The 15,858-nt window shown below is 45.5% G+C and overlaps 3 protein-coding genes and 1 long non-coding RNA gene across 8 annotated transcripts, besides 1 other annotated feature; 2 read left to right on the top strand and 2 right to left on the bottom strand.

Annotated features, from left to right (window-relative positions):
* Window positions 1-3,858: 3,858 nt before the first annotated feature.
* On the bottom strand, window positions 3,859-4,746 carry lncRNA:CR44889 (long non-coding RNA:CR44889). The gene is made up of 2 exons (NR_123960.1): window positions 4,384-4,746; window positions 3,859-4,327 (listed from the first exon to the last, which is right to left on the bottom strand). It is a non-coding gene; the product is annotated as a long non-coding RNA:CR44889 (long non-coding RNA).
* On the top strand, window positions 4,635-11,262 carry meso18E. Of its 4 annotated transcripts, NM_001298531.1 has the most exons (6): window positions 4,635-4,718; window positions 5,140-5,206; window positions 5,413-5,735; window positions 8,531-9,528; window positions 10,076-10,144; window positions 10,216-11,262. In NM_001298531.1, the coding sequence occupies exons 3-6, from the start codon at window positions 5,733-5,735 to the stop codon at window positions 10,805-10,807; spliced, it is 1,662 nt and encodes a 553-aa protein (NP_001285460.1). In that variant the 5' UTR covers window positions 4,635-4,718; window positions 5,140-5,206; window positions 5,413-5,732; the 3' UTR covers window positions 10,808-11,262. The 4 variants fall into 4 exon arrangements, with proteins under 4 accessions (NP_001285460.1, NP_652615.1, NP_001285461.1 ...); NM_144358.3 differs by lacking the exon at window positions 5,140-5,206; NM_001298532.1 differs by lacking the exon at window positions 5,140-5,206 and having other exon boundaries at window positions 4,635-4,816.
* Window positions 5,824-7,554: a mobile genetic element.
* On the bottom strand, window positions 11,263-13,504 carry CG14230 (uncharacterized protein). Its single transcript, NM_134505.3, has 4 exons — window positions 13,092-13,504; window positions 12,741-13,030; window positions 11,567-12,674; window positions 11,263-11,504 (listed from the first exon to the last, which is right to left on the bottom strand). The coding sequence occupies exons 1-4, from the start codon at window positions 13,267-13,269 to the stop codon at window positions 11,338-11,340; spliced, it is 1,743 nt and encodes a 580-aa protein (NP_608349.1). The 5' UTR covers window positions 13,270-13,504; the 3' UTR covers window positions 11,263-11,337.
* Window positions 13,421-15,753, top strand: CG14232 (uncharacterized protein). 2 transcript variants are annotated; one of them, NM_001258837.1, is made up of 5 exons: window positions 13,421-13,541; window positions 13,618-13,791; window positions 13,850-14,277; window positions 14,483-14,947; window positions 15,007-15,692. In NM_001258837.1, exons 2-5 carry the CDS (start codon window positions 13,662-13,664, stop codon window positions 15,424-15,426), a joined length of 1,443 nt encoding a protein of 480 aa, NP_001245766.1. In that variant the 5' UTR covers window positions 13,421-13,541; window positions 13,618-13,661; the 3' UTR covers window positions 15,427-15,692. The 2 variants fall into 2 exon arrangements, with proteins under 2 accessions (NP_001245766.1, NP_608348.1); NM_134504.4 differs by having other exon boundaries at window positions 13,527-13,791; window positions 15,007-15,753.
* The last annotated feature ends 105 nt before the right edge of the window (window positions 15,754-15,858 follow it).

Below are 15,858 nucleotides of genomic sequence, written 5' to 3'. Positions count from 1 at the left end.
CAATTTGAACAATTTCGAAAACGTTACAGTTTAAATTCCACGAACAACAGCCATGGCATATGTAAAGCAGTATGTTCTACCCCCAATGGCAATGCCAAGAATAAGAATCCACCGCCGCAGACTCATCTAATGGCCCGATGTCCGTATGTCTGCGCGTCTTCTACATACATATGTATGTATATGTATGTATTTGTGTGAATATCTGTATCTGGGAGCGTTGCAAGTATCTCCGTATCTTTGCGCCTTATAGCTATTGGTTTTTGGTCGTTTGTTGGCTGCCGCTTTCCGTTTTGAAACAAAAATGAGTACAAGGGTTATTTTTAGAACTAAAATTTTCTTGATTTTTACTCGTTAACATTGCTTACGCTCCGTTCTGTAGTTGCTGTCCGTCCGTCGCCCCTTTTCCTCTTACCCATCCCCCTTGCCCACGCTGAAAATTTCCTCCGCTGGCGTCACGATCGTGAATGTAGCTGTAGCTAATATAATCTGTATCTGTACGCCTGTATGTGCATCCGTATCGCTATGCCTGTATCTGTATCTGAATCGGAATCGGAATTGGAATCGAAATCTGTTTCTGAATTCGAATCGGTTTCTTTTTTGTGGGTCCGGTGATCTTTGGCGTGGACTTTAAGAGATTTTCCTCCCCCAATCCCAATGGCAACTTAAGTAACATTAGTTTCGATAGTTTCAGCCCTGCAGCAAACATACATACATATATGTATGTATGTACAATACTACATATGTGGGAACATGTGTGTACACTTGGAACAAAGTCAAAAGATTCAAAACGTTGAAAAGGAATATCATATCATTTATTCAAAACGACACATAACGAATATCAAATCTATCAAAACTATAAATTACCTAAAATGCCAAATATTTTATAGTTATGTTTTCTAAATACACAAATACATAAGTTCACTGCGTTGGGATTTGTTCTGATATATAAGGATCAATATCTCTTGGTTTGATTTGCTTCATTCAGAATCAACAAATATCCAATGCTACTAACATATATGCATATATTTTCTTTCAACTAATTTTTCCCAAATAGAACTGATCTGGGGGATCAATAAGCTATGGTACATACGAAATCATTCGAGTACCTAGAGTAAAATGGTTTATTCACATCCTGTTCGATTGAGGACGTGGCAGGTCGATTTTGTTAAGTGTGTGCCATGGACTGACAGATGTTCGGCTGAGTGAGTGCATGTGGCCGATTTACATGGGCTCGGGGATGCGATGCCTTTACTTTACACGCTGCCACAGCACCGGCGGCACCAAGATCCCAATATATCGAGATCAGCGGGGAGCGTTTAACAACGAACGTTGGCGTTTTTCGCCAATGACGGCCAGCGACGAGAGTACATAAGATTTATAGTTGCTATTTTTAAAAGCGGCGTATTAAGAACCGTAGGCCAGCGACCAGAAGCAGTCTACTACTACAACTACCACCGATCCGGCCATAAGAAGTAAGGGGAGCTCCTCATGCGCTCCTTTCGTGGTCTTTGAATCGGGATGGGTTGTTGAACTCAGCCAATTTGAGTGAAAACGGGAGCTAGTCATACGATGATGTTTCAAAATGGGCAGGTAATGAGAGATTGCATTCAATATCACTGCAATATTGCAACAGACTTAACATAAAAACAAAGGAATACACATACAACATAACTCTGACAATAAAATTATAATGTAAGAATAGAATAAGAATAGAGTAATATATTTCTTGTCTACTTGTCAATTTAATGGGCGAAGACTAGTAAATGCATATTTAATAAACGCCGAGCCCCTTTTTCGTGTATGTACATATGTATGTATGTTCGCATGACCTGCTGCTGGTCATCAACCGATCTGAAAGATTGAAAGATACAAGCAGCCGAATCAGATATCTTCGATCTTGGCTTGCGCAAAGCCCCGACCGATTTTATCCAGTCGAAGAGCAAATATTTTGATATGCATTGAGTGCTGCTAAGCACATGCAGATATATGCACTAATGTCGATCGGACGAGTGTCTGTCGACAAATTCGAATAGCGTTCGGTCGTCGTTATTTGGATTTGGATTTGGGCTTTGCTCGCCCACCTTTGAGACCTCTGTTCGCTTGTCGATTTTCATTGATTACTATTTGCCTGAATCACGTGTCGATACGATACGATCCAGTACGGTCGATCGATCGATCGATTGATCAACGATCGACGATCGACGATCGACGACGAACGCTTCTTTCCGTGGCATGTGGACATGGATAGCGCCTCACTCTCGTTGGAAATTGGAAAAGAAATCGGATTGAATGGGGCTGGGCGGCGTTGCTGGGGCCGTACAGATTTTAAACACGTCCCCACCGTTATTTTTAATTTTAGTACACATATACCACACGGCGGCGAACACACACAGAACACAGATACTCGGATACAGATACAGATACAGTCGTAGCAACGCATGCTCTGGCAACGATCGTATTCTATTTGTAATCCAAAATAAGTGTACGTATCTGTGGCTGTATCTGCATCCGAACTATGTGGTTCGCTTTACGATCTCTCGATGCCCACTCTCTTTCCCACTTGACTCGACTCGACTCGATTCGAATCGACCTGGCAGACGAACGACGACGAACGCTTTCCGTTGAAATCTCTTCTTTGTGCTCCGTATCGAGAGTCTACTGCCACAGCTCCTGCTGCTGGTAGAGTACAGCCTGTATCTACCATATGAAGCTAACGACACTGGCCAATCTGGAGCAGCAGCTAGAGGCGGGAAAGATCCCAAAATGGTTTTCGGGCGCAGAAGTACCGGAGCACAAGCACGAAAGCAAGTTGCTCAGCGGCGTAGCTTCGATAATCTCAGCTCGAAATAACAAAATACAGCGTTTGGCGGGAGCGGGGTTATCTCCGACCCAATGACTTATCACTGTAGCTGTTGTCCGTAGCAGTTGGTCCGTAGAGTCGACTCGGTTTCGATCTCGAAAACCAGAGCGCCAAGCAACCATCTTTAACAATAGGACTTATTTTTGATTAGAACGGCGAACAGTAGACGAACATCACTTTTTCATTCTAGTGCGACTAATCGAACTTTGTTTTTTTTTTTTATTAACAACTATTTTAATTATATTCTTAATTATTTAATAGATATTATGAACACCACTAAAAGGAAGTGTACAGAAAACAAAGCTCTGCCAACTAATCTAGAATTATGTTCGACTTGATTCGCTGAAAAGTATACAAAAATGGCCGTCCATTTGCACAAAGTACACAGAACTATAGGAACTATACAAAGCAATATATTAACACTTACTAACTTTTTAAATAAATGATTCAAATAATGTTTTAAAGATGAGTTAAGTAGATAAATGACCTTATATGCAAGTTATGTCAGACAACTTTAGATATGTAATGAAATTTACCAGCAGATGTCGCTCTTTTCTTTAAAAGAGAGAAAAATTAACTAACGAGTAACGGGTATCTGCAAGTCGCGACATTATACCCGCCTGTTGGTTTCCAACTATTGCAAAACTATAAAATACAAGATCTATTTATTGTGTGTATAAAATCAAAGCTTATATGTAACCAAATAACTTGCTTACAGTCCTTGGATATTACTTTGTTAATACGAATGCCTAATTGATAAGCCTTTAATAGTGACGATGGAATAAATTAATAATGATATATAAATTGAAGAATTGCAGACAGATTGTATGTTCTATTTTCAAACATAGATTCCACATTCTAATTTATAGTAGATGATAACGAAGAATAGGTTGGAATACTGCGGCATTTAGTATCCTGTTGCGTTTTGGCCAGTGCTCAAGATGCTGTTGCAAAGAGACGGCAAACAGAAGCAACGCCAAACGTTTGCATCCATACCACATCCACATCCACTTCCACTTGGGGTGCCCATGCCCGCCATACTGCACAACATACTCGTATCTATTTTTAGGCTACGACTTTTCCCATTTGGCCCTTCATAGATCCACATAGGTTCACCTCCGTCCTATGCCATACCATACCATCTCCTACCATTCCATCCGCATCCGAATCGTATCGAGTCGGGTCGAGTCGAGCCGAGTCGAATCGAATAGAACCGAATCCAAATCCAAACCCGAACACAGGCACACGGTAGTGTGCGTGATCTGTAGAGTAGGAATCGGAATCGGAATCGGAGTAACTGCTTCCCTCTTCGGATCGTGGGCATCGTTGGAATCATGCTTGCTCTGATCGGATGGATCTGCTGTCTCCGCCTTGCTCCTCTGCCGCTGCGACCGCCACCGCCACCACCACTGCCTCCTCCTCCTCCTCCCTCTCCTCTTTCGACGTAGTCTCTGTCTCTGCCCGAATCTATAAGTAGACACACTTGTATGTACACGTTCGTGTATACATATATATTTATATACCCGAAGTCCGTGTGTGTGTGCAGAACACATGTGCACCCCAGAAGGCATCGCCATCGCCTCTCCGCCGCAATCTACCAGGTTAGAGCAGTGTTCCGTGGTGTTCCGTGCCCGAGGAGCGATCGTCCGCCTAACGATCGTAGCGGTCCATATGTATGTGTGTGTCTATGTGGGAGCTCACCCGTCTGTGTGCGTGCGCGCATGGGTGTGTGCGCGACTGCCGTTAGTATCGGCAACGGGATCGCAAGCAAAAAGTTCAGTTTCAGTTTCGTTGTTGTTTGGTTTGGTTAGTTTTAGTTGGTTAGTTGGAATCTCAGGACGGCGGACTACGGAGAACGGTAAATCGCGTGCAGCGTTGTCCGGAGGAAGAGAATTGCGCTCGCGTTTTCTTTCCACCTTTCTTCTCCACTCTACTTTTCGCTCAGTGCAAATGCAGGTCAGCGAAAGCTTCTCGTGCGTGAGTGATGGAGAGAGCCCAGAGAGTGGCGGTGTGAGTGAGAGCGCGTAACAAGGATGAATGACAGAAAAAAGAACAACAACAAGTGAGCAGGGACGCGCAAACAATAACAACAACTGCAACAGTAGCAAATAAAAGAGCTTTGGCGGAAAGAATAGTGGCAGCTCTGCATAACTGTCAAAGTGCCCGCCAACTGTAAATGTTCGCACGGATATTCGTGAGTGAGAACGCAGAAAGGCACATGTGCATCTGATTTCGTGATTTGTGTTTTCACTTTTTTTTTGTGATTCTTTTTTTTTTAGTTTGTTTTTTTTTCGCGTTTTCTGTCGACGTTGCCGTAGCCGATGAGCCGCCGTCTAAGGCTAAAAGGTTAACTTCTAAATATTAATAGTCGTTGTCGGTTTGTTGTCAACAACAAAATTCGAGTAACGTAAAACAAAATACAACAAAGAACAAGTACGTTCGTTGATTTCGAATTCGATTTCGATTTTGTTTCGGCTCTTGTTTCCGTTTCGTTATTTTGTGGTCTAACAAATGTTGTTTTTGTTGTGATTCGATTTTTATTATTTTTTTAGGCACACACACGCACAATCGCCACGCTCTAGACGTTAAGTGTCACAAAGGTTACATTGCGTTCACACTAGTTACATTTGAAATGCAAACGCCGCCAGGCCAACGCAGCATCCGCAAAAACAAACACAAAAACATAAGCAATAACAACAACAACAACAACGAGCAGAGCCGGAGAGTCCACAATTGAAACACTCGAAAGAATCTGCAGCGGATCGGAGAAGAGGATAGCAGCAGCAGAAATTAGACAATATCACCGTCCAGCATTGCGCCTGCTCAGCAGAATCGGGCCATCCAGAAGCTGCTGACACCACAGAATTCCCAAATGGTAAGCAATGTGAGAGATTAGCTTCCAGGCAAATAGCGCTGCATATCCAAGCAGTGGGGGCGAGAAGATACATGCATATACATACATACAGTTTGTCAAGAAACTGTTTACACACTGTAAGATAAGTTGAATTTTTGACTTTAAAGCTAAAAATAAAGGGTTTTTTGCTTAATTAAACGGAATTTTTTTATAAAATATAATTAAACAATATTTATTTTACTTATAAATCAAAAAACAAATTAAAAATATTAAATATACAAGAAAATAAACAACAAATTCCAAGTTTACACACTTTTGGGACTGTCAAGAAACTCTTTACACATTTTGTTTTCCTACTTTGTTTTGTTCTTTTTCTTAGAACGAACTCGATTTTTCCGTTATTTTTGGCTTTGCATTGCTTTTTACAACGCTTCTATTGAAATTTGTTGACTTTGCTTGTGAAATTTTGCTGATCAAACGTGCTTAAAGCGAATTATTAAATTTAATAAAATGCCTGGAAAGAGATTAACTTTTAAAGTTACCCAATTAATAAACTATAACCACCAGTTGGGAAAATCTTTTCCAGAATTAGTATAAATGTTTCCTGTATCCCGTAAGACCGTCTACAATGTTTTTAAAGGCTCGGAAAAAGAGGACAGGCTTGAACTTAAGAGTGGTGGTGGGCGGAAAATTAAAATTAAAAAACGTGTAGACCGCTTTATTATGCGAATAGTGATTGCGAACCCCCGAATCTCGGTCAGATCACTTGCTCTGGAAATCAGGCAAGAATGTCACCTAACTGTGTCACACGAAACTGTGCGCCAAGTCATCCTACGCCATAGGTACTCTTCAAGAGTTGCAAGAAAAAAGCCTTTGCTATCAGAGATCAATATTGAAAAGCGTCATTCATTCGCTGTGAGCATGATGGATCATGCGGAAGAGTACTGGGATGACGTCATATTTTGTGACGAAACAAAAATGATGCTCTTTTATAACGATGGGCCAAGAAGAGTATGGCGCAAACCGTTGAGTGCGCTAGAAAAACAAAATATCATTCCAACGATAATATTTGGAAAAATGTCACTGATGGTTTGGGGCTGTATCATCAGCAGTGGAGTGGGAAAACTAGCCTTAATTGAGAGCACAATAAATGCCGTGCAATATCTAGGAATCTTAAAAAACAAATTTGAAGGCCAGTGCAGAAAAATTCGGTCTAGTTAGCAACAACAAGCCAAATCTTAAGTTTTACCAGGACATGATCAGAAACAAAGAGTGGAATGTACGCACCTGGCGCCTTTGTAACTGTGGTAAAGTGATCGATACGCCCCCTCAGAGTCCTGATCTGAACCCCATTGAAAATTTGTGGACCTACTTAAAGAAGAAGGTGGCAAAAAGGGACCTAAAACACAACAACAGCTTATGACTGTAATAGTCGAAGAGTGTGAAAAGATCCCGTTTGAATATGACCTGCAAAAACTTGTCCAATCCATGAAAAAAAGGCTTCAACTTGTAGCTAAAGCCAATAGGGCACATACTACATACCAAAACTTTTAAAATTTTAATAAAATAATTTTAAAATTTAGGATTAAACTTTGATTTAGTGTTTTGTGTAAAGAGTTTCTTGACAGTCCCAAAAGTGTGTAAACTTGGAATTTGTTGTTTATTTTCTTGTATATTTAATATTTTTAATTTGTTTTTTGATTTATAAGTAAAATAAATATTGTTTAATTATATTTTATAAAAAAATTGCGTTTAATTAAGCAAAAAACCCTTTATTTTTAGCTTTAAAGTCAAAAATTCAACTTATCTTACAGTGTGTAAACAGTTTCTTGACAAACTGTATGTACATATAGTATGTACATGCATGTACATAGATTCTCCCAGATACGGAAGTGCAGCAGATCCGATCCGAACGCCACAGCCTCCGCACGGATCGCTATCTGCGGTAGTGGACAATCCGTGAATATCTGCGAAACAAATTTCGCCGCGCTTAGTCATCATCGGCAGCTCATCTCTGCCGCGGGAGGAAAGATTTCGTAGAATCTAGACGGCATGAATGAGCTTTGGCCATCAGCACGATGATGCACAAAAACTTCTGGTCAAGATCATAATGGCATGTCCATCTATGTATCTCTTGGAAAACTCAGGAGATATTATCGATGTTTTGAGCTAGAGATATAGATAAACATAATCTTACTGATTTTCTTGGATCTAGTAGACAATGTTTGTAGTTCATATATTATATGGTATATTTACATACCATGCGTTTGAAATATACAATTGAAATGAAATATATGTATGTGTGTACATTGAAATAATTGTGACAAACTTTAACTGCACAGATGTAGCTATTTATAAAAGATTTATGTAAATACATATAAGTATCTGCATATGTTTTGACCATTAACCGTAATAAATTTATTAAAAAATATTTATGATTATTGATATCAAAATTAATATATATATATTTATGATATATACGATACATCGGTCCATAGTTATTTCTAATTATTTAATCATTTATTTTGTACATTGGATTGGATTATAATTTACCTACCATATGAATCATATTTAAGATGCCTTATGTATGTACATACATACATACTATATAAAAATCTTAACGAAACAACTTGGTTTTTATGAGCTTTTCAACGTTGTAAACGCCTGTACGATTTATTAACTATTAAAACTAAATAATAATAATGAATTTAACACATCACTATTATCATCATATCTATATATTTTTTTTTGTATCTTATTGTTAGTAGCAATTGTTTCTTATTTTCCTTAAATTATCCTGTTGGATATCCTTGCAGGATACGAAGAATCCCCCGCCGGTGACGAGCAGCTATCACCACCAGCGGGCGCCGCGGACGCCGGAATCGTACTTCAACGTGCCGGAGTCGGTGGCCCTGCTGAACATCGTCAAGTCGGAGCGCATCCAGAGCGCGTTCCAGTCGAACCGAAAGAACCATGCCAGCGTGTGGGAGATGGTCGCCGAGGTGCTCAACCGCTTCAGTGCGCGGAAGCGAACGGCCAAGCAGTGCTGCAATCGGTACGAGAACCTCAAGAAGATCTACACGCAGCTGAAAAAGAATCCCGAGCGCCATGTGCGCCGCAACTGGCCGTACATGTTCCTCTTCAAGGAGATCGAGGAGCAGCGCGGCGAGTGCTGGGGATCGAATGGCAAGCGTCTGGCGCTCATAACCAAAAACCACAACGAGCTATCCTACTACCAGCGCCGACGGCAGGCGGCCGAGCTGGGAGTGCTGCTCAACAAGGACAACCTCACCCCGCACCAGCACAGCCTACTGCAGAGCCTCAGCCAGAGCCAGAGCCAGAGCCACTCGCACGCCCACTCCACGGACTCCTCGCAGAGCGGGAGCAAGCTGGACCGCTTCCTGCCCAATCACTTTGTGGAGGCGCAGCTCAGCGAGGTGGCCGGCCCGGTCGGTGGCTCCGCATCCGGTGTATCCGGCATGTCCGCCGGCGGCTTCGACGAGAATCCCCTCCAGATGCAGATGGTTCAGGCAGCTGCTGCCGCTGCCGCCGTGGCCGCCCATAAGCGACATGAGCTCCAGATGGCCAGCGTTGGCGGCGTTCAAATGACGCCCGAAGACGACGACGAGGATGAGCCCCAGCGGCCAGCATTTAAAAACCACCTTCACGTCCTGGGTCATGGCCACGGCCTCGGCTTGGGCCACGCGCCAATGGACGACTCTGGCGAAGCACCCGACTTCGAAAAGGACTGCAATGGAGCACTCAACATGCACCACCAGAACAACAATCACAACGAGAACCACATATCAATGAAGTGAGTAAAAGTTGTAATAGATTTCTGGTAAACTATGTAATAGACAGAGGAAGGGTTTTCAATCTCCAAAATATAATTGTTTATAGGCTCTTGTCTGTCCGTCGATATTTCCGTAACTAAATCTCAGAACGTTGCCACGCCCAGTCTTACGCCCACCAACAGTTTCGCAATCAAAAGACAAAAAAGTTCGTTGCAAGATTGAAAATCGTAGTGAAATTGAGAATATAGATTACTTTATGTTTCTTCCATTCAATTTAAAGATGTTACTTTAAGTGTAAAATCTAAATTTCGATGCCGATTCCGATCCTCTAGGGATTACTTACATATACTGCAAACTACAAACCTAAAAGATACTTCACTTCACTGATAGACTGACTTCACTTCATCAAACAAACAAAGTTAAGAAATAAATCCTTTTTACTCAACAATTATCAGTTCAAAAGTAATGGTGTCCATTTAATTGTTAATGGGGAAAGTCCAGATCGATTATCGGGTTGCCCCGTTCTCGAGATCCCGCCTAAGACTCTCGCTTCTCTGCCGCCCACAGGTCGGAGCCACTTTCGGAGGGCGAGTTCAATCCGGACGACATCCAGCTGATGCAGACGAACTACAATGGGTGAGTGCCGGCGGCGACGGAAGCCACCTTCTTCGAAACCGATTCCATTGATCAAATCCATGCTTGCACAGAGCGCAGAACTACTATTCGCCGGGCATGGATGCGAATATACTGCACCCCGATGTGATCGTCGACACGGACATCCTGTCCGACTGCTCCTCATCGACAACGCTGAAGAAGAAGCGCAAGATGTCCACCTCGACCGACGGCGACAGCACCAATTACGAGCTGATCGAGTATCTGAAGCGGCGCGAGAAGCGGGACGAGGAGCTCCTCAAGCGGATGGATGCGCGCGAGGACCGGCTGATGAACCTGCTGGAGCGCACGGTTGTGGCCATTGAAACGCTGGCCGTAAAGCGGGCACTTACGTTTCCAGTTAATCCAACCAAAGAGAACGCGCCAGCGACAGCCAGACCGTTGTCTCCGCCACCACCAGAGGCTCAGTTTGCAGCGCCGCCAGCTACGCAGGAGCAGCCCACCAGTCCGGAACGCAACGGCATTGCGACAGGCAGGAGCGGCACCATTCCCGTCGCGAATCAGGATGCCGCCATTGAGGTGCCAGACGACGGCGATAGCGGTGACGATGTTCAGGTGAAGGACAAGCTGGCCAAGCTGACACCAAAGGCTGGCGGCGATGAACGGACGGATGGCAGGCAGACGTAGAATATAATGCATCCACTACTCGCTAGATCTACTTAAGACTTCTACCTACATACATATATATATATATAACCCTTCCCTACCGCCACTCCTCTCACCGGATGGCGGCAGAGGATACAGTGCCAAAGAAGAGCCATGTCTCGAATTTCAGTTGAGATTGCCATTTTTACTTAGAGAGCCTACACAAGTGCTTAGCGGACGAATGAAACTTAATTGCAATGTTGAATATTAAGCGCCGCAATTTTTGTTGAAGCGATAATCTTAATTCACTTAATTAGCTTTTAGTTAGGCGGAATCCCACCAGCGGATGCCGAATGAATCTCAACAGAGCCGGATTCACACCGCTACGATAATCTAGTTGGAGCTGCAACGGGGCTCAAATGCATTTGTGCAGTAACTAAAGCACAAACATTTCATTTTTTTTTTTTGTAATCTAGATGAATACATGTACCATTTACAAAAAAAAAAAAGAACAATATTGGTTTATTTTACACAGGATTATGCTTAAGACTAAGGGTATAATTTAACCTAGATCAGTTTTTTCCCTTTTTATTCCGCTGCAGCTTGATATCCTTGCTGGGCAGGCTCTTCTTCGCCTTGGCGATCTTTTTGGTGATCAGCAATTTCAGGCGGTTCTTCACTTGGTCATATTCGGCATGGTCAACCACCGCCTTCGTGGACTTGAAAAACTTGGCGCCCTCTGCAAAGAAAAGACGATCGCTTGTTGAGAATGAAAAAATACGCACAGATTCACGTTCTTACCCTTGAGACGAGGATCGTTTCTGGGTATGAAGAAGGACTCCAATTTGTTTTTGTTCCTCTTTTGACCCGACTTCTTCGCTGGCTGGGCCTTGTTCTCCTTGCTGACCTCAAGCTCCTGCTCCTGCTCCTGCTCTTGCTTCGGCTTTACTTCGGTTTCGTCTTCGCTGTCGGACGAGTCGTAGGAGAACGGATTGAGAGTGGCCAGTCCGAGCTTATTGGCAGACGTCTTGCCCACCAGGATCTTCTCATGGCCCAGCTTCTCCAACTGGTCCTGGCGCTTGGCCACCTCCTTCTCCGGTGCACTGCCGAACATGTCCAGCAGGCTGAAACCCTCTCCACGCGTGTTCAGCGAATCCCTCAACGTGTCGGTGACAATGTAAAAGGCCGTCTTCGAGACGGCTGAAGCTTGACTGTTGCCCGCGTCGGCGGTCTTGGCTTTCGTACTGGAAGTCTCCTCCTTCTTCTCCTCCTCCTCCTTGGGCTGCTTTTGGCGCATTAGCTTCTGATGGCCCTCCTTGGCCGGATCGAAGCGCAGCATCTTTTTGTTCTTTGGCGACTTACCGTCCTTATCGTTCGCACTGGTGATCGCGTGTCCCACAACCTGCTCCAGAATGTTCATGTGCCATTTGCGCTCACTCTCCTCCGGCTCAGGCTGATCCTCCAGCTCCGCCTCTTCCTCCTCGTTCACAAAGTTCGATGTGATGCGGAAGCGGGGATCTATACTCTGTTTGCTCTGCATCTCCACCAGACGCTCGCCCTTCTTGCCCTTATGCTGCGGCAGGACGATCTGCTCCTCTTCCTCATCGTCGTCGTTCTCGAACAGATCCCGCTTTTGTATCTTGGCTTTCTGGACGGGCTTGGACGCCTCCTCCTCCTCGGCGTCGCTGAATTTTATTCTCTTTGCCTGACTGCCTTCGACTGATATCACAGATAGCGCCTGCTGGATGGCTGACTTCTTTTGTTGGTGTCCCTGACGCATCTTGTTGAGCGACTCCTTGCGCTTCTGTTCCGCCTGGCTGACATTGGCGTCCGGCTTCTGTTTGGCTGCCTTGCGGTGCTGTTCGATGACATGGAGTGGCTTCACGTCGTGCTCCTGCTGGATGACAATCTGTGGGAAAGGAAAGGAAAGGAATTTAGCTGACAATGAGCTTGGGAACAATGAGTGCGTGCATACCCGGCCATTGTGCATGGAATTGGCGGCGCGCTTCTTGGTAATCAGCAGCTCTGGAGCGACCTCATCATCACCAATCTCCTCATCCTCTCCGAATACCCTGCGCTTGTTTTGGCCACTTTGCACCAGGAGCTGAGAGCTCGGCGCACGCACCTCGGACTCGTCTGGCTCGCCCTGTTCCCGGCGCTGGTTCTCTTCGCGTTCGCGCTTCAGTCGATCCAAAAACGATTCTTTGGCAAGAGAAACTCTTAGCTTTTCGCCGTGCAACTTCTGCCATTTGAGCTCGTTGACGCCTACAAAACCAAGCTATGGTTACTCCTTCCGTCTGGCTGTGATCTTCCGCGGATAACTTACAGTACTGGGCATCATCCGTCTGCACGGTGACGAAGGCAATCACCTTAGTGGCCCCATCCTGCTCCTTGCGCTTCAGATCCACGTGCTCTACGTGACCGTAGTCCTGGAACAGGATCTGCAGGTCCGACTCCGAGGTCCTGGTCGGCAGATCCGCCAGGAAGAACCGAGTGCTGCCCATATTATGTTTACGCTTGCAATGCACGTGTAGAATCCAAATCCCGGCAAGAATTGCTGTGGGCCAGTGTGACCGCGGGCAGATAAAAACTTACACTTAAATATAGCCACAATTCCAATTCCCAATTGCTTTATACAGGTTTTTAACAAGTCCAAGCAACACTAAACCAGCTTTCAAATTTATTTAGCAACTTTGTAAATAGGCAAATACATTAAGTTAGACAAAAATAATCCCCATCGGTCAGTGTTGCAAGGCGAGCAATACAATTACTTTAGGTGCGCAGCTGGCTGGTCACACTGGCAGCAGACGTCACAATAAATTCTATTATTTTGTTTTGTTTTGTGCGAAAAGTTTGCAGGCCAGCAATCGTGGACTAGCCCACAAACAACGGCAGCATGGCGAGCGGGACAAGCGGCACAAGCAGCAGTGAAACGGCCCAGTCGACGGACATGGCACCATCATCGGCCGAGAAGTGGGGCTTCCCTTTGATTGAGCTCTACCGCCTGGCATTCACGTTCTACAAGCGTAAGAGCAGAGATCCCGGCACTAGCGCACCAATAACGGCTAATCTCACATATTGCAGGGAACTCCGGCAAGGCCATCCACTTGTCGTACGAGGACAACCTCAAGCTGATCGCCTTCAAGCAGCAGGCGGCGCTGGGCCCCTTCAACACGAGTCGCGCCCCGGCGCTGGGCGTCCTGGACGTGATCGGACGCGACCGGCAGCAGCACTGGCAGCTGCTCGGTGAGATAACGCGCGAGCAGGCGATGGAGGGGTTCGTCGACCTGCTGGACACAATGTGCAGCGCCTTTCGGCCGTACATTGAGGCCGTGCGGCAGGACCGCGACGAGACGCTGCGCAAGGAGCTGCGCCTCATGGAGGAGAAGAAGGAGGCACGCGAGCGGCAGGAGAACGCCCAGCAGGAGCTGCTCGAGGAGGGTTACAAGGAGGAGCTGCAGCGCCGCCAGCTGCAGGACGCACTCAACAAGCAGACTTACCAGCAGTTTAAGGTAGCCCATCGATTTTTTCAACAACACACCGGCCCGGCCCTCTGCACCTGTTGTTGTGCTAAATAATGCATGATAATTACTGGGTGCTCGGCCTTGGCTGCGCTGTCTGCCATTGAAAAGGGGTCATGACCCAGTTCTCAGGCAATTGCATGCCAGCTCCTGTACCATTAACTTGGCCCTTCTAACGCTTACACTCGTTCCACAGCTGTACGCTGAGAAGCAGTTCCCCGGAAACCCCGAACAGCAGGCCGTGCTTATCCACCAGCTGCAGCGGGAGCACTATCACCAGTACATGCAACAGCTTCATCTGCAGAACCAGAACCAGAATCAGAATCAGAACACGGAGGACAAGGGACACCAGGAAGCAGAACACGTCCCTGGCAATAACAACAACAGCTCAACCGACTTGCCCAACGCCATGGAGGGACTGAAGCTCGGTGAGGTCGAGACACAGCAGCACCAGCAGCTGGCCGAGCAGCAAGACGGGCATGTAGAGCAGACGTTGGAGGGCGTTGGGCAGGAACAGCACGGCGAGGAAGAGTACGACGACTACGTTATGATCTGCCCGGCCAAGATCTGGACTCGTCCCGACATCGAGCAGTTTAAGACTGAGGTGTCCGCCGGCGATGGGGACGGCGTCATCACCATTGGACACGGCGACACGGTGACGGTAGGTGGCAATCAACTAATGACGAAACAAGGCCCATATTGACCGGCACAATTTTGCAGGTCCGTGTGCCCACCAACATGAACGGCAAGTGCATCTTCTGGGAGTTCGCCACGGACAGCTACGACATCGGCTTCGGCATCTACTTCGAGTGGGCCAAGCCCGTGACCAACGAGGTGACCGTGCATGTGAGCGACTCCGACGAGGACGAGGATTGCGTGGACGAGGACTACCTATCCACCACCGAGGACCTGGAGTCCGGCTCGCTGTCGCAGGAGCGCGGCGCAGTTAACAACCCGACTGCTGCCCCCAAGGCACCCATTTCCATTATCGTACCGATCTATCGACGGGAGTGCTACAACGAGGTCTACGTGGGCTCCCACTCCTATCCGGGCGAGGGCGTCTATTTGCTGAAGTTCGACAACAGCTACAGCATCTGGCGCAATAAGACGCTGTACTACCGCGTCTACTACGAGCGTTAAGAGGCCAAAATGTATTTACTTACCACTAACTTAGATGAATCCTATCTCCGTACGAACGGCTAATGTGCAAGTCCGGAATAATCTGTATGTGCGTGTGCGTGAGGTTTTGGTTTTACGTGTGCGTTGCTGCAATTCCGGGAAACAAGCGGCGGGAAAAGACCATGCCGATTTCAGACTAAACCAATATTATTTATTATTTAGTTGTAACCGACGAAGACAAGTCCAAAATTCAATTTGAAACTAATAAACAATATAAAGACAACTGTAAATAATCACTTTTCGAAATCTCTTTGCTTCTTAATGAAGAATAAATTATTCGTAAAATTCACTTAGGAAACTTCTTCATACGACACAATTGCTATTACCAATTTTGGGCATTGAAACAACTATTATTATTATTTTATATTAAATAAAAATTGCATTAAAGTATAG

Source organism: Drosophila melanogaster, chromosome X (assembly GCF_000001215.4).
Source record: "Drosophila melanogaster chromosome X".
Lineage (NCBI taxonomy): Eukaryota > Metazoa > Arthropoda > Insecta > Diptera > Drosophilidae > Drosophila > Drosophila melanogaster.
This window is presented reverse-complemented; position numbering and strand designations above follow the sequence as displayed.

What these genes read in the sequence shown, in the direction of transcription:
- meso18E (NM_144358.3), top strand. An exon ending in GAGAACCACATATCAATGAA is followed by an intron (nt 9,529 to 10,075) that starts GTGAGTAAAAGT and finishes TGCCGCCCACAG; the next exon opens with GTCGGAGCCACTTTCGGAGG. An exon ending in ATGCAGACGAACTACAATGG is followed by an intron (nt 10,145 to 10,215) that starts GTGAGTGCCGGC and finishes ATGCTTGCACAG; the next exon opens with AGCGCAGAACTACTATTCGC.
- CG14230 (NM_134505.3), bottom strand. Translation starts at nt 13,269, where the DNA reads ATGGGCAGCACTCGGTTCTTCCTGGCGGATCTGCCGACCAGGACCTCG. An exon ending in GACGGATGATGCCCAGTACT is followed by an intron (nt 13,031 to 13,091) that starts GTAAGTTATCCG and finishes TTGGTTTTGTAG; the next exon opens with GCGTCAACGAGCTCAAATGG. An exon ending in ATTCCATGCACAATGGCCGG is followed by an intron (nt 12,675 to 12,740) that starts GTATGCACGCAC and finishes CCTTTCCCACAG; the next exon opens with ATTGTCATCCAGCAGGAGCA.
- CG14232 (NM_134504.4), top strand. Translation starts at nt 13,662, where the DNA reads ATGGCGAGCGGGACAAGCGGCACAAGCAGCAGTGAAACGGCCCAGTCG. An exon ending in GGCATTCACGTTCTACAAGC is followed by an intron (nt 13,792 to 13,849) that starts GTAAGAGCAGAG and finishes CACATATTGCAG; the next exon opens with GGAACTCCGGCAAGGCCATC. An exon ending in GACACGGCGACACGGTGACG is followed by an intron (nt 14,948 to 15,006) that starts GTAGGTGGCAAT and finishes ACAATTTTGCAG; the next exon opens with GTCCGTGTGCCCACCAACAT.